Source organism: Chelonia mydas, chromosome 10 (genome assembly GCF_015237465.2).
Source record: "Chelonia mydas isolate rCheMyd1 chromosome 10, rCheMyd1.pri.v2, whole genome shotgun sequence".
Taxonomy (NCBI): domain Eukaryota; kingdom Metazoa; phylum Chordata; order Testudines; family Cheloniidae; genus Chelonia; species Chelonia mydas.
Window position 1 is genome coordinate 40,633,805 of NC_051250.2, and position 20,031 is coordinate 40,653,835.

The window sequence follows — 20,031 nt, forward strand, 5'->3', positions numbered from 1 at the left end:
CTGTACCTTGGACTTAACCAAGGGGTACTGGCGGGTACCGCTAGATGAATCCGCCAAGGAAAAGTCAGCCTTCACCACACAGGTCGGGCTGTATGAATTTAATGTATTCCCTCTCGGGCTGCGGAATGCACCCACCACCTTCCAAAGACTTGTAGATGGTCTCCTAGTGGGATTAGGAGAATATGCAGTTGCCTACCTTGACGATGTGGCCATATTTTCAGATTCCTGGGCAGAACACCTGGAACATCTACAAAAAGTCTTCGAGGGGGGAGGGATAGCTCAGGGGTTTGAGCATTAGCCTGCTTTAACCAGGGTTGTGAGTTCAATCCTTGAGGGGGCCATTTAGGGATCTGGGACAAAAACTGGGGATTGGTCCTGCTTTGAGCAGGGGGTTGGACTAGATGACCTCTTGTGGTCCCTTCCAACCCTGATATTCTATAAGGGAGGCAGGACTAACTGTTAAGGCTAAGAACCTTGACAGGCCCTCCGAGCTCGGAGCAGACGGACTCTGAGAATTCACACCCTCCTTGCCCCCGCCACACACACACACACACACACACACACACACGAGAGAGAGAGAGAGAGCGCGCGCGCGCGCGCCAGGCTCTGGGCTCCTTACCAGCATTCTCTTCCTCTTCCTTGCAGCTCTGGCGAATTTTCTTCCGGCACACATAAGCCAGGGCGCCCAGTAGCCCCAAGATGCAGATAGCGAGTCCCACGGTCACCCAGAGAGCCACGGCAGGGAAGGTGAGGTGCTGGCCTTCAGAGAGAAAAACAGAAATGCCACCATGGTCAGTGCTGCTGCTACAGAGAGAAAGGGAGCACATCCCAGAGGAATGCCAGAAGCTATGCCCTGGCTCCTTGCTCCCCTCCTATGGGAAGGTCGTTTGGTGGGACAGAGACACTGAGGGGCTCTTTGTCCTGTGCCTCCCCCATTAGCAAGGTACCAGAGCACACGCCGAACGGCAAGCTGGGGAGCACTGCCACTGGCTTCAGTGGGACAACTCACGTGCTTGGAGTTAGGCATGTACTGAGTCGATGCCTGAGTGCATCAAGGGAGATGATCCCAGGCCAGTGCCTGGGGGGATCTCAGTGGCCCCCAGAGCTCTGGAGCTACCGCAGTCCCCCTTGCTGCGGCAATGGGCAGCCCGCAAAAAGGTGGAGGTGGCTCAGTGGGGATGACACAGCCCTAAGTCAGGGTTCATCTCCGAGTCTCTGAGTGTGCAGAGCAGAGTGGGAAATCTGACCAGAACAGGCGGCCTTCCAGCACCTCCTGCTTCCGGTAGGCCAGCCCAGCTAGGGACACCTCAGAAATAGAGTGATGGGGGCTTTGGGGTAAATATGGGGGAGTCTGATTTTATCACCCATTCCTACCCTGCTCTGCCATGAGGGGGCGAGGCTAGCTGATGCCAAGAGTACTAAGGAAAAAGGCAGTCAGTTCAGAGGGTCTCCTCTCCCCACAGCAGAGGGGGTTTTAGGTGGGGTAGGCTGACTTCCTCCGCCAGTTACTTGCATTTCAGACTACCTCAGTCAAACACAATGACTGGTGGAAAAACACTCCCACCATGGGGTCATGGGTGCACACATTACACAGAATGCGGATGGCCGCCAGGCCTGCAGCTGACTCATTCAGCGAAGAGATCTTGAACCAAGCCAAAAGGAGAGAACGAGTCACTCCCAAATATATGTAGCAATAAAAAAAAACAAAAAACAAAAAAACTGTGTGAGAACTGCGGTTCTCAAAAAGCCATTCAAAACCACCTGGTTTTTAAGTTCTCTCCGTCACTGCTTTGTGCAGCCTCGGTGTAATGTTTTATGCGAAACAGCCTAATTTGCATAATCACAAATAATTTGCTTATAACCATAAACTTCAGCACAAAAGGAAAATCTGCGTGGGTTTAATAATGTTGAAAAGCGTTGGCTCAGCAGCCCTGGTGAATGAAGCGCCCCGCCAGTTAGTTGCAGGGAAAGTGGGTTCTCGATGTGAGAGATAGGATGGCCCAGTGGTTAGGGAGATCTGGAGATCTGGGTTCAAGTTGCTGCTCTCCCATCATCATCCTGTGTGACCCTGAGCAAGTCACTCTCTCTCTGTGCCTCAGTTTCCCCATCTGTACAATGAGAACAGCCCTGCCTCCCAGGGATGCTAAAGTTTATGAGGTGTTCCAATGACATGGTAATGGGGGCCAGCCAAGTACCAAAGACTCCATCCTGCCAGCTTAGCTCAACCCCATTTGCCTGAGCAGTGGGTGTAGCCTGAACTAATACTGAAAATGGCTTAATTGCAAAAGTACCGTAAAGACAAAAGCATGTACAACTGAGATCAAAGCCAGGCTCAGCTGTTGGTACTGACCGGGGGTTGGTCCTGCCTATGGTTGCAGCTAAAAACTCTTCAGAGCAGGATTGGTCCAATCTGCTAACACCAAGAAGGGGGAGTCGCTCCTGGTACAGCCAAGACCTAAATTATCCTAAGGGTGAGTGAAGATGAGACGGCAGGGGCAGATGTGTGTCCGTATAAATTAGATAGAGGAAAGCTGTTTGCTCTGACAGTACTTTAACCACAGTTCATGCTACTGGGTTAATATGTTTAACTTTCTCTCTTCAGGGTTCATTAAATAGTATTTAGATGAACACACTCTAGCTCTCAGCATAGCAGAGGAAGAGAGACTGCAGTGCATCCTACGGGATATGCTGCATGTTATGCTGAAGTTTGCTGGGGAAGATAGTGTGAGGATTGGTCCCATTATTTAGAATATGGTACAAGTGCCTCACCATCAGCAATCATCTGCAAAGATGCTTCTCACAACTGCTAAATTTCCTCATTCCATCCCGTATGGCTGAAATGGGCTTTAAGTGAGGCAGCATGGCCTAGTGGAGAGAGTATCAACTAGCACTCAGGAGAGTTGGGTTCTAGTCCCAGCTCTGCCACTGGCCTGCTGCCTGAACTTAGGCTTCACCGCTCTGTACCTCAGTTTCGCCATCTATAAATGGAGCCGATTCTCACCTCCCTCAAGATCTACAGGTGAAAAGGGCTTTGTGAGAGCTAGGTATTATTACAGGGTGCCTTGGCCTTGTGCCCATGGTGATGGGGCTTTAGAGTTAGATTAGCTAGTGGTAGATCAGGTGACTGCTTGTCAAACTGGGCCAGCTGCAGCCTCTCAGCCATCTCAACAGCACCTGTAGAACCGTGTGGTGCTCTCAGGCCATTTGGATCTTTGGATGTTCTAACTGCCACCTTCTGCCATGGTTCTGGATGCAGCAGGCAAGGCAGGAAAGCAGCCGGTTGAGTCACTCCATAAAACACTTCATTAACCTTTAAATAATTATACTAATACATTCAGATCAAATGCTGATCTGCCTCATGTTAGGAGTCTGGAGAGGAGACTCAGGTGCTGCTTCATCCTTCCCCTGCAATCTAACTCCAGCAGTGAGTGCTAGGAGCAGGCAAGGCACGTTCCCACCACAGGTTCAGAGGTATTCACGCACGTCCTGGCATGCACCTCAGTGGGTCACCCATGCCACCCATGGGCTGGGGGTGGTATCTGGCCACGGAAACTAAGCTGGGGCATACACAAAAGCAATGGACGTGTTGTTCCTTGACTTTAGCAAAGCTTTTGACACGGTCTCCCACAGGATTCTTGCCAGCAAGTATGGGCTGGACGAATGGACTACAAGGTGGATAGAAAGTTGGCTAGATTGTCAGATTCAACGGGTAGTGATCAATGGCTCCATGTCTAGTTGGCAGCCGGTATCAAGTGGAGTGCCCCAAGGGTCGGTCCTAGGGCCGGTTTTGTTCAATATCTTCGTTAATGATCTGGAGGATGGTGTGGATTGCACCCTCAGCAAGTTTGCAGATGACACTCAACTGGGAAGAGGGTACGCTGGAGGATAGGGATAGGATACAGAGGGCCCTAGACAAATTAGAGGATTGGGCCAAAAGAAATCTGATGAGGTTCAACAAGGACAAGTGTAGAGTCCTGCACTTAGGACGGAAGAATCCCATGCACCGCTACAGACTAGGGACGAATGGCTCGGCAGCAGCTCTGCAGAAAAGGACCTAGGGGTTACAATGGACGAGAAGCTGGATATGAGTCAACAGTGTGCCCTTGTTGCCAAGAAGGCCAATGGCATTTTGGGATGTATAAGTAGGGGAACTGCCAGCAGATCGAGGGACGTGATCATTCCCCTCTATTCGACATTGGTGAGGCCTCATCTGGAGTACTGTGTCCAGTTTTGGGCCCCACACTACAAGAAGGATATGGAAAAATTGGAAAGCGTCCAGCGGAGGTCAACAAAAATGATTAGGGGACTGGAACACATGACTTCTGAGGAGAGGCTGAGGGAACTGGGATTGTTTAGTCTGTGGAAGAGAAGAATGAGGGGGGATTGGATAGCTGCTTTCAACTACCTGAAAGGGGGTTCCAAAGAGGATGGCTCTAGACTGTTCTCAATGGTAGCAGATGACAGAACAAGGAGTGTGGTCTCAAGTTGCAGTGGGGGAGGTTTAGATTGGATATTAGGAAAAACTTTTTCACTAGGAGGGTGGTGAAACACTGGAATGTGTTACCTAGGGAGGTGGTGGAATCTCCTTCCTTTTAAGTTTTTAAGGTCAGGCTTGACAAAGCCCTGGCTGGGATGATTTAGTTGGGGCTTGGTCCTGCTTTGAGTAGGGGATCGGACTAGATGACCTCCTGAGGTCCCTTCCAACCCTGATATTCTATAATTCTATGATCTACGGGGGGAAGGGAGGAATTGAGCTAGAGCTGCTGTTATGGTACAGCATTGGCCCAAATACTGTAGCAACTCTACAGCCTGTGTAATATGTTGGCTAAGCGGATTGCTCCCTCTAGCAGCTGGTCCAAACAGAAGATAAAAAGCTGCCTACTAGTGCCAACTAACGAAGTTTTTCTTTTAGCTCAGGTAGCAGAGGCCTGTGCTTATAGTGCCAAAGGTCCCAAGTTCAAAGCCTGCTGACAACCCATGATATGGGGATGTTACACAAAGTGGAAGTGTTTGGGCTACTCCTGAATAATAAACAGCTCACTGGGTTTGTTTTAAATAAAGGAAGATGCAGATCTGGGCACCAGTCCTTCAGAGGCAGCCAAGTAGTAAATAAATAGGCAGATTCTTTTTTTCATCCATTTTGTCTTCAAATTCCTTGATCATCAGGAGTAGCTTTGGTCATAAGAGATCTGGATTTTGTTTGAGGAATGAGAATACAGGAGTACCTCTGGTTACATGAGCTGGGATTCAAAACAAAAAGGCCCCTCAATCCTCAGGCTTCAGGGAAACAGCCAATCGCCCTTAGGGATCAGGAAGGGATTTCTTCCCATGGCTCTGCAGGGTATCGCACAAGCAGGTCAATTACAGTGGCTTGCACGTATCTGGCACTGGCCGCTGCTGAAGAAAGGAGAGTGGAGTATATAGGACACATGTACGTATGGTCCTGCCACAGGAAAGCCTGCTACTTTTGCTGCCGCCACTAAGGACCTGAAGCAAACCCAACACCCATCTCCCCTACACATACACACACCCCTCTTGCCCAGGAAACAAAACTGGAGCAAATGAGTTTACATTTACATGCTAATTTGCCCAGCAATTAGTTCTGTGGTGCAAGGTTGCTCTGCTGGGAGGGAGGAGAAAAAAAAGCTGGGTACAATGCCAGAGCAGCACGACAGGACACACATCAAATGCATGAGACACAGAGCAAGGGCTGCCAGCCAGCTACAGAAAACGCTGGGCAGTTCTGATTCCCAGAGTCCTGCCCCGGAGCCTGCTGGAGGAGAAGAGAATCCTGGACTTGAGCACTGGACACAGGATGTGGGGGAGTAAATGCCATATCATCATTTTGCCCATTGGACAAACACATGGAGGTGGCAACTCCATTAGGAAAGTACCACGACTCCCAAGGGAAACCTCAAGTGAGCTGCACATGATGAATGGCAATGGATTCAATAGCTAGTCTGTTACACAACCCACTGTTGTGTGCTCTACTGAGAACGCACCAACCAAGCTTTCTTTCCAGACATAGAATTCTGTTGTCCAGGGTCTGCAGAGAGAGAATCCAGGGTACAGGCTGAGCAGTCTGAGGGTGGAACCCTAGAGGCAGGCAGACCGGACAGCAGCGTCAAGGGGATGTGTCTGCATAGTGCAGATAGAAGCTTGCTCCCCATTAGGGTGCCACCCACAACTTCATGAGCCCAGAGATTTGCCATGGCCTGTCTTATTGCAGGAGAACTTTCATCTGGGAAGTTCTGTTCAAAGGAGACAAGCCTTGGGACTCCGTCTAGCTCTGCAATGGGTTAGCCAACAAGCTGCACAGTTGCTTTAGTAGGTTGGCCTTACTCAAAAGAAATGAGTTTGCGAATCTTACTGGGGATGGGGAGAGGATTAAAGAGCGATAAACAGCGGTGTTCAAACCCATATAGAAAATTGCATGACTGGGGCAGTTATAGCCCTATCCACTCACATTCCTTTAGTGCTCTAAGAGGAAGCGCTGAAAGTCTAGGAAGATACATGTTCTTCACAACCAGTGGTGCCCTTTATTCTTATAAATATTCCATTCTGAGCCTAGAATTGCCCTCAGCTGAGTGGTAGACAGCAGGAGTCCAGGATCTTGCAGATCAGCTTCTCAGTAGAAGAGAAATCAGTTATGTGAAATCCGGGTAAATTCTAAGTGTAATTTTTTTATTTACCTGTACATCCGCCCCTCAGAATCTCAGCTCAGCACCAATGTTTGGTTCCCAGAGGGCCATGCTGCCTCAGGAATTAACTCTCAGAGCTCAAGGCACACAGAAATCTTTCCTGACGCTCACACAGCTCCCTCTTCACAAGACACTGACTCTATTCAGAATCTCGCCTCACCAAAATCTAGCAACACCACAGCATGTCTTCCCAAGGCATGTTCCAAGACTTTTTCTCACAAGAAAAAGACTTGGATAACTATAACAGCACCACCTGGTGCTCCCTGAAATAAGTTTATCCACTTCGGCCAGCCTATACAGCAGGACCCTGAGGAGGACAGTAGTCGGTATCCTCCCTCTTTCTCTTCACAGGTCAGGATTCTGGGAACTTTGCCCGGCAGGCTCTGCCACCCAAGCCAAGAAGCAGCAGGCTGGAGCTATTGGAATGATATGTGGCCCCCCACACTCAGGTACCAGACTGAAGCCAGACACCACAGACGTATGTTTGGCGCTGAGAGGAGGCAACAGCACTCCAGCTTGAGACTTATCGACTCAGTAAGCAGAACGACCATCTCAGCGAGTGCTCTTCAGTACACGTCCACCCTTCTCCGGCAGAGGACATATGCTGGATCTTAGTCAGCGCGGCATCACTCCCATGCTCAACCTGTGTAACTACACCGAAATCACAGCTTACCACAGCTGGACAAGATTCCATTAGTGCTCGGCAAGGAGTGTTGTCTAGCGCTCACCCGTCACTGCCCTCCCCACGCGTTCCCCTGGGACATTCAGCAGAGGTCTGGGGCCCGGGGAATGCAGTTCCCTGGTGCCACCTGAGCCCACCACCTCTATTCCTCTAGTGACAGTGCCTAGCACTAGCTGTGTCTGTACGGAAGAAATCCTGGTCCTCCATCCTCCGCCCAGCATCTGCACAGCAGTGCTCAGCTTGCTGGAAGGAGCGCCATGAATCTAGCCAAAAGCTTTATGCTCCACCGGGGACCCTCCTTCACATCCCAGCAAGTGCTGTACCAAGGATAATTAAGCACTAAATTAATGTTATCGGTAAGTGTGCAAGGTTATAAAGATCTCCAAGGCAGCTATAAAAGCAGAGCTAGCAAGGACAATTGGAAGCCCTTTATAACCCAGCTGCGAGCTAGTCACCTGCGCAACTGAGACAGGCCCATAAAGTATTTTACTGAGAAGTCGAACTTCTCCTGCCAGCTCAGCTTCCACGAAACGGAGCCTGGGACCCACCTGGGTCCCGTCGCATACAATGGGAGCGGCTCTGCCCGGGGCCAGAACTGGGCAGAGATTTCAAGCACCCCTTTTACCAATGGAGTAGCTGGGGTAGTTCAATCATGCAGCAGGAACACAAAGGGCAGAAAATGACCCAGGACGAGTAGCCAACCCAGGACGCCTGGCTACTCCCAGACCAAATTCACTCCGTTCTCCTTGCTTTCCTCTTTAAAATGGAGCATGAACATCCCCAATCCCCCCAGAGTCTGGACTATCTAGGCACTAATGAGAGGGGGAGGGGAGCTGACCACAGAGCAGGGGAACACGACTGGAGTCCAGGAGAAGGGGAGCAAGATTCCTCCAAGAAAACAGGAGGAGGGTGGAAGAGCAAAGCCACATGAACATTCCCCTCTGCCCTCCCAGAGCTGGGGTTGAGCCCTGCTCCCTCTTCAGGGACGGCAGGGGACAGTGGGGCAGCCAGCACCGTCTGCACCCCAGAGCAGCCTGACCCATCGCTCTAGGTGAAGCACACCACACAAATTGCGCCCCCACGCCCGTTTCCTCAGGAGTTGTGTCCCCCAGCAGCAACAGCTGGATGGGTGGACTGTGTGTTTTGGAGAGGAAAGGGGTGCCAAGCAGGACTGTAGGGCTGGGTGAATTTCATCGAGGGGGCTGAGGGGCACCGATTATGTCTCAGGGCAGTAAAGGGCTGAGCCACAGCACAACCCGTGGCTGGACAAGAGAGACCCAGGTGGAACAGAGGGTCTGGTTGGACTGTTGCCTATCTCCCCTTCAGATGGGGTCCCTAGTCCCTGGGGAAGGTTAGTGCTGCCCCGTGGTCTGAGGGAAGGTGTGGCTGTTACAGCTCTGCCGACCAAGGAACTCTGCGTGCCCCAGATGGCTCTAACCCTCCCAGCACTGCTGCTCTCCTTTGCCAGGCCTCCTTCGGCTAAGGGCTGCGGACGGTGGCCACTCTCCTTAGGTCCCTCAGGCTCACAATACCACAGTCATGATCCGTGCTTCATGTGTCCTGGGCCTGGCCTGTGCCCATCATGCTGCAGTAAGAAGAGCTGCTCTGCCCTGGGCTGTCTTGCAGCCAGTCAGTCTCATCCAGCTGGGTGGAGGGAGTGGCGCATGTGTAACCTGCTCACCCACTCAGCTTGGCACTCTTATCTCCTCTAGCCGGGCCCATACACAGGTTAAGCCTGCTGCAGCCTAGGCTGACAACTCGGATTTGGCTCAAGTAGTAGAAGGTCACGCTTTAAGATCCAGCATCCACACCCCAGGTGTAAGCCCCACTGCAGACAACCTGCCCAGGGCACAGGCACTGCAAGTGGTGGCCTGTATGGGGAACTAGTCTTGGTATTATCAGCTGCCAGTCTCCTTGAGCGAGCCCTGACTGTGCTCCCTTGGCAGCCCCAGCTGTGACAATTCTTTACTTATCGAGCCAGCAGAGCAAGACACTTTCAGAGGGAAGTGGCTAAGTTGAACAATGCTCTTACGGCACAGAACCTCCTGTACGATAAACAGTGTTTAATAAACTGGGCCTGTTTATATTTATGATCTGTTTTCTCAACTCCCTCCTCCTCCTCGCTCAGTCATCAAGTGGAGGGAACAACACTGAACAATCAGCCATCAACAATCCAGTGGTGCCCCTGACAGCCTGTGGGAATCAAACTGCCAGCATATTAGCTGAACGGAACTACCCAGGAACTTCACCAGGACATGAGTTACACTGGAAAAAGGTAGGCTCCTGGTTGGAAGGATTACTGTAATTATAGGTATATTTGTGGCCCAGGAATAGCAGGGATTTGCTCAAGGAAGTTACTTATTAGGATGTTAGTGGAACTTAACAGTAATCTTACAGCCCCAAGGCTCCCAGTGTGCTCTGTGGGGAACACATAGGGATCACTGCAGCTACCTCTAGGGTGGAACACACCAACTCTTTAACAGTTCACAGCTGCACAACAGTGTAAGAAAAAGAGTGAAAAACACCTTAACCTATTGAAACATACTGAGGTGATTTAGGTTGGTGGAATGTAACTGCCTGAGTTGAGATCTATGCAGAATGCTGGGGCTTTACTAATAGGATCTTTAATGACCTCAAGCAGTCAGGACCCCTATTTCCATTTCAGCTGGGACTGCATCTCTGGCAGCATAGCACCCCCTGGTGCCATGCTGGGCACTAGCTCCATGCTGACTCAGAGAGAAGAGCACCACCTACCAAACCATGCACATCACATCCCCTCGCTCCCAGGGGTCCCTTGGAGGTCTGTCATACAAGCAGCTGGCAGGACTGCAGACAGAGTAGAGATGCACATGGAGACGAGGAGCCAGATTCTCCAGCAGCATATAGGGGCAAGGGAGAACTCCCAGCAGAAGCAGCCCCACACTACCATACTCCTCAGCCCCCAGTGTTGGTGGCATGCCAGGAGTAGGAGGGAACACAGGGATCTGGGGCTGCTGAGCAGTGCAGGGGAGGCTGCCATAAGACCAACCCTTTGGGCTACTCCAGGTTACGGTGAAGGCTGCTTCCGTCCCTGCAGCAGCCCAGAGTGCAGGCGACGTGAAGCCACCTTTTCCCCCCTGACCCTCCCAGGCTGCACCTTCCAAGCGGGGTGTCTCCCACAGGCCAGAGTCTGCCCCTCTATGGATGCAGGTGTCCAGCTGGTGGAATGATTTGTCACGCACTCCCCTTGACTCGGCCCCAGGTCCCCCTGCAGCGTGGCACATCAGAGAGACTCAGATCAGCCAGTGAGGGCCAGATTCCTGCAGCATGGCGTGGAGGCCAGGAAGAGGCCAAGAAGCCAAAGGAAAGACAGGAAGACGGCTGCCTAGGCAAGCTCTGTGCCCCTTGACAGGCTGGGCTGGCGTCTAGGGGGAAGATTTGGTTCAGTCCTCATTTTCCAGGACCACCTTCACCTTTCTCTAGGTTTTATCTGGGAGGCCAAAGCTCCAGCCTGAGGATCTGAGTTCTGGATGCCCAGGGCTGTTGGGCAGTAGGCCCATCCCCGCCATAACGCCTGCCCGGCTCACCAGTGATGGTAACGGAGGCGTGGGTCTCCTGCTGCAGCACGGGGTTCCGCACCAGGCAGGAGTAGGTGCTGTTGGGCTCCAGCACCACCTGGAGGACGCTCTGCACGTCAAAGAGCCCTTCCTCATTGGCCACCTGGGAGGTGGTGACGTTCTCTGTGATGTTGTTGCCCTGGCCATCCTGCCAGAGTACCGTGGCCGCAGGGTAGCCGCGGAAGGTGTGGCAGGTCACTGTCACTAGGTCCCCTGGCTTCAGGTTCTTGCTGGGCTCCAGGTTCAAGTTGGGCTTGGAATACAAAGCTGAAAAGGAGAGGAGAGCCGGTATGATGCAATGGAAGTTAGCCTGCTCGCCAGACGTGGGCGCTGATGAATAATGCAAGGTCATTTCCCCTTCCTCCCCCATGGCCTTCCCACCCCATAGTCATCACACCACTGGGACCCAGGGCACCATTCCCACCCCACCCCTTCCCTGCACCTCAGAAATACAGCAAAGAGCATGCTAGGATAACTTTCCCACAATGCTCTCGGCTGGGAGGCCATGGAGAAGCTGATCCACGGAGCTGGAGATGGGGGAGGGAGCTGCAGATGCCCCAGATAGCTTAACAGCCTGCCAGGCAAAATGCTGAGCTGTGCAGAAACACCCCACAAAGTGCAACCCCTCTGCGCCCTCTTGCTGGGGCATTGGTTTGGCTCATGGCGTCTAACCCCCAACCCAATATACATGACACCTATTCACTCTAATGGGACCTGGGGGCTGAGAACGTACCCCCTCTCCCCTCCCCATAGCATGTTTCTGTGGACAGCAAACAACATCTAGCACATCAGAGGCCAGGGCGAGCCAAGGGGGACTGGCAGGCTGGGGCCATCCCTTCACATCTCCAGGCTGGGCGGCATCAACGACCCAGCTGCCATGACTGCATCCCCATGAGGGCTAACTGCACTGGGCCGGCTACAGGATTTTGGTGCAGTGGGGAGGTCTAGGTTGGATATTGGGAAACACTATTTTACTAAGAGGGTGGTGAAGCACTGGAATGGGTTACCTAGGGAGGTGATGGAATCTCCATCCTTAGAGGTTTTTAAGGCCTGGCTTGACAAAGCCTTGGCTGGGATGATTTAGTTGGTGTTGGTCCTGCTTTGAGCAGGGGGTTGGACTAGATGACCTCCTGAGGTCTCGTCCAACCCCAATATTCTATGATTCTGTGGTGCAGTTGTTTAGCCGAGCCCCACAATGGATTCCTGGGGCTTAGCCGAGCCCCACAATGGATTCCTGGGGCTAGCAGCTTTCCCCAGGGGAGGGAGGTCACGCAGGCTATCCAGATAATTTAAATTGTCCCCATCCCCACAGCATCTGGGAGGGGATCCCCGGGGCAGGGGAGTACAGCGGGACGGGGTAGAGATGGGCCCAAATTGCCAAAGTGGGGGAGCCCCACGTCTAACCCTTCCCAGACCTGGGGAGGTTGGATTTCGGGTTCAACCTGAGCCCTTACTGAAAGAGAGAATCACAAAACTCAGCTCAGGACCCTGAACCCTCCTAGCCCCCACCCACCCACGGCTGGGCTCTGGGTCAGGCAAGAGGGGAAAGAGACAGGAACCGTGTAGGAAAACAGGGGAAGGGATGGAGTGGGAGAGAGGGGGACTATGGAGAGCAGGACAGCAGGTGCTGTGGGAAGGCAGAGGGTGAGGGGATGAGACACTAGATTGCAGGGCGAACCTGGGGTAAGCCCCAGGTGAGCATGGCTCTGCCAGGGGACATAGGGGCTGGGCCTGCCCAGGTGTCTCTCCACAGCCAGCACCTCCTCCCATCTCTCACCGGCCACCTGTAGTGTCACCGCCGCGCTGCTGTAGCTATGGACCCGGACAAAGCAGGTGAAGCTGCCCTCATCGGAGATCTGCACCCGCCGCAGCAGCAGCGAGACATTGCCCCGGGGCAGCTCCTCGTAGAAGAGGGCTGTGCGGTTGACATAGCCGCTGCCCTGGTCAGCCAGCTGGTCCTGCCCACTGGCAAAGCTGTGCACCAACCGCTTGGTGTCTGTCAGCTGCCAGATGAGGCTGAGCTCGGCCAGGCTGAAGCTGGTGTCAGGCAAGAAAGAGCAGTGGAGGATGGCATCCCGACCAAAGAGGGCGATCACAGGGTCATCGGGTACCCGGATATCCACTGAGCCTGGGGGGAGAGGAGAAAAAGGCAAACAGCAGTGAGACACCGCTAAAAACACTGCCATGGCACAGCCCCTCCCAGCTCACGGCACCATGCAAACCAGGGCTAGAGGCAGAAGGCCCCTGGACAACAAGGGGGTAACCTCAGCCCAGCTTTCCCTTCCCCTAGACTGGGAGGGGGCCTCTGGGGAGGTCGGGCTTTACCCCCAGGACCAAAGTGCTGAGGTGCCTTTCCATTTCCTTCTCTGCACTGGAGTCAACAGGCGCTATCCACACCTGGGTTTTGCAGGATAGTGCTGCATATACAGACACAACCATTATGGCCACCCCTGGGGAGGAACATGGCAGCTGCCTGGCAACAGAACATAGCAGTTTAGGGCAGGAAGCAAAGGAGCACTCTGAACCCAGCTGGCACTGCTGGAGGGATTTGAGGAAGGCAAACTACAGTTAGAATTTGGCCAGGACACCACAGGTTAACAACCCTGCCTCTTCTGATCCTTGATGATCACAGTGGTCAGGATGTGAGCTCTCACCCAACAGCACAGCATCCCCTGCTGCTGGCCAGTGCTGGCTGTCAGGGAAGAGTGCCCCCTCTTGATTCACCGGCACTCTGTTCTGCAGCGCTCTGTTTTGCTTGCAGGTCTCCCATCCCAGCAATGACCCAGCCAACCCTGCTTAGCTTGTGGGAGCTCTCAGGAATACAGCTCACACTGGTGTGACTGCAGAGAAAGCACCATTAAATCACAGCATCCATACCAAGTCCCTTTGGGTTAGGGCATGCCAGAGCTGAGCCAACACAGTCTGCTGCAGCAAGAGCCAGTCTCAGCAGGCATCACAGAATAGGCACTGTCCCCCACATCTGCACCACTGCTGCCCTCAGCTGGCCACCACCACTAACTGAACCCTCTTCCAATGGCAGAGACCCATGGATGGCGCTGCCCGAGGGGAATCGTAGGGTACGGATCAGCTACCCAAGCCTAGAGGGGACCTTCTGCTCTGCTCAGCTCAGCATTGGTGCAGGGTATTCATGGCTGTAACTTCTGCCTGGGCAATGTGCCTGTAAGTCAACCCACACCTTCCTGCCAGCTCTGCGATATTGTTAGCAGCATGCCCTACAGCAAACAACCATCCTCTGCTGAAATCCTCTTCCATTTAGGTCTCTCATCGCCATAGGGCGCAGCCATCCTGAAAGAGTAACTCAGCATTACTAATGAGGGCAGCGGTCTCCTTTTATACCCAGGGCTCCTGCCTTGGCTGTAACAGGAAGGTGCTAGCAGGAAAAAAGAGTCTCCACATATTTTACCCTTGGCTGTGTCTCTGCTGTCAGAGGAATCTGGAGACCAAGCTGACGTTAGAACGCTGTACCGGATGTTATACCAACAAAGATTCAACCCAACTGCTGAAGTGACAATAGAGGTATCGGCCCCAAAACATTATTATTGATATTCCACCAGTGCCCAGTGGCTCTAGCTGAGATCAGGGCCCCATTGTGCTAGGTGCTGTACAATCACATAGTGAGACAGTCCCTGCCCCAAAGGGCTTACAAGCTAAAGAAACAAGAGACAAAGGGTGGGAGAGGAAACTGAGGCACAGAGCAGGGATATGACTTGTCCATGGTCACCTAGCAGGTCAATGGCAGAGCTGAGAGGAGAGCCCATATCTCCCAAGTGCCAGGACAGTCCTTAGGCACCAGCTATCTTTGGGCATTTAGGGGAACATTCTCAATGACCCATGTTCTCTCAGTGAAGGGTGCATGAATGTGCATGTGTACACACACACACGTTCGCTCACTCTATGCTTTGCTCTAAAGAAGCAACTTGATTCTGGAGGAACACTCTGTTCTTTTCAACTCTATTGCCACCATTCCAGAACTAACGTGACATTTCCCATCTGTTCCCTGTGGATCTCTTTCCCCTCCCAAGATCTCATTCAAACAACAGACAGTGACACAGCCCTGTGCATGTATCCCCACAGGAAGGAGTCGTTCTGAATCTGGCTTTAATGGCCCTGACCGTACTGCCTCAGGATGAATGCAATTTTGTACATTTCATCACTCTGCCAGTTTCCTGTCTTGTGGGGTCTGAGTTAGATGCCCATCTACTTCAACCAACTTCACAGGTGCAACCATTCCCTGCTTCTGCAATTCTCCCAGCTGCCTTTCTCTGGCCTCCTGCCCAACTCAGGGGCAGGGCGAGCCTGCACAAATGGCACTTGCCCACCGCACGCAGCTCTGCCAGCACAGCTTTTACCAACATTCCCCTGTTTCAAATATGGATTGACAGAAAACAGAGATGGGGAGAAAGGGGGATTTAGAAAATATCCCGACATGAATGAGGCCTGATCTATACTCCAGAGTTAGGTCGACATAAGGCAGCCTACATAGACCTAACTCTGGAAGTGTCTATGCTACAATGTCACTCCCGCCGATGTAACTCACCTGCTACGCCAACTTAATAACTCCACCTCTACGAGAGGAACAGCGTTTAGGTCAACATAGTTAGATCGATGCAGCATCAGCGTAGACACTGCATTACTTATGTCAACTTTAGTGGCCTCCAACAGGTGTCCCGCAATACCCCACACTGCCAGTCTGGTCACCGTTTCGAACTCTGCTGCCCAGCTATCCTTTTAAAGCCCCATACATTTTTGAAATTCCATTTCCTGTTTGGTCGTCATGGATAGTTCACATAGCAACTGCCCAGTTGACCCTGCTGGCTCCATACAGCAAACATGCTCCTGCCTAGGCTACACTGGAGGAGGGGGATCTCCTGGGTCTGTGGGGAAAAGAGGCTGTTCTGGCATGGTTCTAATCCAGCAGTAGAAACAGTGACATATAATGAGCAGATCGCCCCAGGGAAAAGGACTACAACAGGGACCCACAGCAGTGCTGTGTGAAAGTCAAGGAGCTGTGGCAGGCATACCAGAAGGCAAGGGAGGCAGTCACTCTGGTGCAGAGCTGCAGACATGCCGCTTCTATAAGGAGCTGCGTGCCATCCTCGGCAGCGACCCCAAGTTCCCCGTGGATACTTCGGGGGAGCTGGATACACAGGCCCCTGCAATGCACAATGAGCAGGAGATGTTGGGTGAGGAAGAGGAGAAGTATGGAGGACAGGCAACCAGGTGATCCAGTGGGGTGGCCAGCCAGGACTTCTTTCTGATGCCACAACAGTCGAGCCAGTCCCTACCATCCAGCACCAGCAAGCCAGATGCAGGGGAAGGAACCTCTGGTAAGTATGCAGTTTGCTTTGATATTGCAGGGACACATCTGTTCATTTACTATTTTTTGATCAGGCAACAAGAGGTAGTGAAATAAACAGTGGAGGTAGAGTTACTGTCTGCTTCTCATTCCCCTGTACAGTTAGGCAAAGGGGGCCCTGTGAAATAGTTTGTTTATGCGCACTGGGATGTCCCATGAATCCTCCAGAGATCTCTAGGAAACTTTCCTAGAGGTGGTTCGCAATCCTCTGCCGAAGGTGTCTGGGAAGGTGCTGTCTTGTTTCTTCCCTGCAGTAGGACACTTTCCCGCACCACTCAGCAATTACTTCAGCAGGCACCATTGCAGCACACAGGCTAGCAGCACACAGACGCAGCCTGCAGCCGGATGTGTGCTGGACCTGTTCCCTTTCAGCCTCTGTTACCCTCAGGAGTGAGCTATCAGCTAAAATCACCACCGTCTGTGGAAAACGGTGCCAGTATTCGGTTCAGTTGCTGTATCTGCATCCACTGATCCCTATGTGCTCCCCCACCCTTACTGTCCCAAATTAATCGCTCCACCAGGCAGTACTCACCATGGCTGGGACTGCTGCTGTGCTCTATGAATCCCAAAGGGAAGTGAGAATGTAGTGCTTGTAACGTGTGTGAATCAACGGGAGTGAATACACTCACAATAGTACCTCCGTGCATTATGTCTTTTGCAGATGGAAATGTGGCCTTGAGATCCCTCCATCCACACCAGCAGAGCGGCTCAGCAAGATAAAGAGCAGAAGAAAGAGGACACAGGACAACATGTTCCAAGAGATCCTGCAAGCTCTGATGCTGCAGATACCAAGCAGAGGGCTTGGAGGAGCCGCCTTGCAAACAGAATAGAAAGGGAGAGTGTGGAGAGTAGAAATGCGTATCAAAAGGACAGAGACACAGCAGGACATGATAGCACTTTTCAATGACGTGATGGAGACTCTTACAGACCTTCAGGTGGAAAGTCTGGTTGAGTTTAGAAAGGGGTTTGAGCAGATTATGGAGCAAAGGCATGAGGTATCTGAAGGGAAAAGCTCAGACTTGCAGATGGAAGCAGGACTGAGGAGAGACTGGGTGAGGAAAGTGGTCAGTGAAAGCATGTGACTAAAAGAACCAGGCAGAGAAAAAGATGGGCGAGTGAAGGAGAAATAGAGCTCAAGAACAGGTTTGCAGAGTTGGAAAATGAAGAAGGGGCTCAGCAGGTAGTCACTGAAGGTGGAAGGGCAAGGAAGAAGAGAAGAACGGCTAGTCCTATAGGAAAAGGGGAAGAGTCAATGGAGACTACACCAAATATGAGCCCCAGGAGGATACAGGATGGGTTGAAGAGGATTACAAGGGAGAATAGGAATGGAAAGAACTTGCAGCCAGAGGGAACAGGGGATAGACTGGAGAATAGCACCGTCACCAGGAAAAGGCAGGTTTATGTGATCAGGGACTCTCTGCTGAGAAGAACAGACAGGCCTGTAATCAGAGCTGATCCAGAGAATAGAAGGGTGTGCTGTCTTCCAGGTGCTAAGATAGGGGATGTAGACCTGAGGTTGAAAAGGATCCTAAAGGGAGCAGGAAAGAATCCCCTAATTATCCTTCATGTGGGAACAAATGATACGGCTAGATTCTCGCTGGAAAGTATTAAGGGACACTATGCTAGGCTGGGGAAGACGCTTAAGGAAATCGAGGCTCAGGTGATCTTTAGTGGGATTCTGCTTGTTTCTAGAGAAGGGCAACAAAGGTCTGACAAGATTATGACCATCAACAGATGGCTTAGGCAGTGGTGCTATAAGGAGGGCTTTGGGATGTATGGCCACTGGGAGGCATTCATGGACAGAGGACAGTTCTCTCGGGATGGACTTCATCTGAGTAGGGAAGGAAATAGACTTCTAGGATGGAGGCTGGCACAACTGATTAAGAGAGCTTTAAACTAGGAATTTGGGGGAGATGGCTGGGAGATGTCTAGGTAATCTCCACACCGGATTTTAGCATTGAGAGGGAAGAAAACAAAGTAAGAAAGGATACAGCCGTGGGTAGGAGAATGTATATAAGGAGGAAGGGTAGCGTGGATACCAGTCTAATAGGTTATACTGGCTGTAGAATGATCGTGCCTAATAGGGTACAGAATGTGAGCGAGGCCAAACAGCAAAAATTAAGATGTTTGTACACCAATACGAGGAGCCTATGTAACAAAATGGAGGAACTAGAGCTACTGGTGCAGGAAGTGAAACCAGATATTATAGGGATAGCAGAAACATGGTAGAATAGTAGTCATGACTGGAGTACAGGTATTGAAGGGTATGTGCTGTTTAGGAAAGACAGAAATAAAGGTAAAGGTGGTGGAATAGCATTGTATATCAATGATGAGGTAGAATGTAAAGAAATAAGAAGCGATGGAATGGATAAGACAGAGTCTGTCTGGGCAAAAATTACATTGGGGAAGAAAACTACTAGAGCCTCCCCTGGGATAGTGCTTGGAGTGTGCTATAGACTGCCGGGACCTAATCTGGATATGGATAGAGCCCTCTTTAATGTTTTTAATGAAGTAAATACTAATGGAAACTGCGTTATCATGGGAGACTTTAACTTCCCAGATATAGACTGGAGGATGAGTGCTAGTAATAATAATAGGGCTCAGATTTTCCTAGATGTGATAGCTGATGGATTCCTTCATCAAGTAGTTGCTGAACCGACTAGAGGGGATGCCATTTTAGATTTGGTTTTGGTGAGTAGTGAGGACCTCATAGAAGAAATGGTTGTAGGGGACAATCTTGGCTCAAGTGATCATGAGCTAATTCAGTTCAAACTGAATGGAAGGATTAACAAAAATAAATCTGCAACTAGGGTTTTTTTATTTCAAAAGGGCTGACTTTCAAAAATTAAGGAAATTAGTTAGGGAAGTGGATTGGATTGAAGAACTTATGGATCTAAGGGCAGATGAGGCCTGGGATTACTTTAAATCAAAGCTGCAGAAGCTATCGGAAGCCTGCATCCCAAGAAAGGGGGAAAAAATCATAGGCAGGAGTTGTAGACCAAGCTGGATGAGCAAGCACTCTCAGAGAGGTGATTAAGAAAAAGCAGAAAGCATACAGGGAGTGGAAGATGAGAAGGATCAACAAGGAAAGCTACCTTATTGAGGTCAGAACATGTAGGAATAAAGTGAGAGGCTAAAAGTCAAGTAGAGTTGGACCTTGCAAAGGGAATTAAAACCAATAGTAAAAGGTTCTACAGCCATATAAATAAGAAGAAAACAAAGAAAGAAGAAGTGAGACACTGAGGATGGAGTGGAGGTCAAGGATAATCTAGGCATGGCCCAATATCTAAACAACTACTTTGCCTCAGTCTTTAATAAGGCTAAAGAGGATCTTAGGGATAATGGTAGCATGACAAATGGGAATGAGGATATGGAAGTAGATATTACCACATCTGAGGTAGAAGCGAAACTCGGACAGCTTAATGGGACTAAATCGGGGGCCCCAGATAATCTTCATCCAAGAATATTAAAGGAATTGGCACATGGAATTGCAAGCCCATTAGCAAGAATTTTTAATGAATCTGTAAACTCAGGGGTTGTACCGTATGATTGGAGAATTGCTAACATAGTTCATATTTTTAGGAAAGGAAAAAAAAGTGATCTGGGTGACTACAGGCCTGTTAGTTTGACATCTGTAGTACGCAAGGTCTTGGAAAAAATTTTGAAGGAGAAAGT

General features: G+C 51.1%; 1 protein-coding gene across 4 annotated transcripts in view; it reads right to left on the reverse strand.

The window, feature by feature from the left end:
* Positions 1 to 20,031, reverse strand: part of CD276 (CD276 molecule) — a 95,456-nt gene that overhangs the window by 28,602 nt on the left and 46,823 nt on the right. For all 4 annotated transcript variants that reach the window (XM_043524038.1, XM_007059911.4, XM_043524037.1 and 1 more), the window contains exons 3-5: positions 12,757 to 13,107; positions 10,950 to 11,246; positions 620 to 760 (exon numbers count right to left, since the gene is read on the reverse strand). In XM_043524038.1, coding sequence (XP_043379973.1) covers positions 620 to 760; positions 10,950 to 11,246; positions 12,757 to 13,107 — 789 coding nt within the window. The remainder of the gene's footprint in view (positions 1 to 619; positions 761 to 10,949; positions 11,247 to 12,756; positions 13,108 to 20,031) is intronic.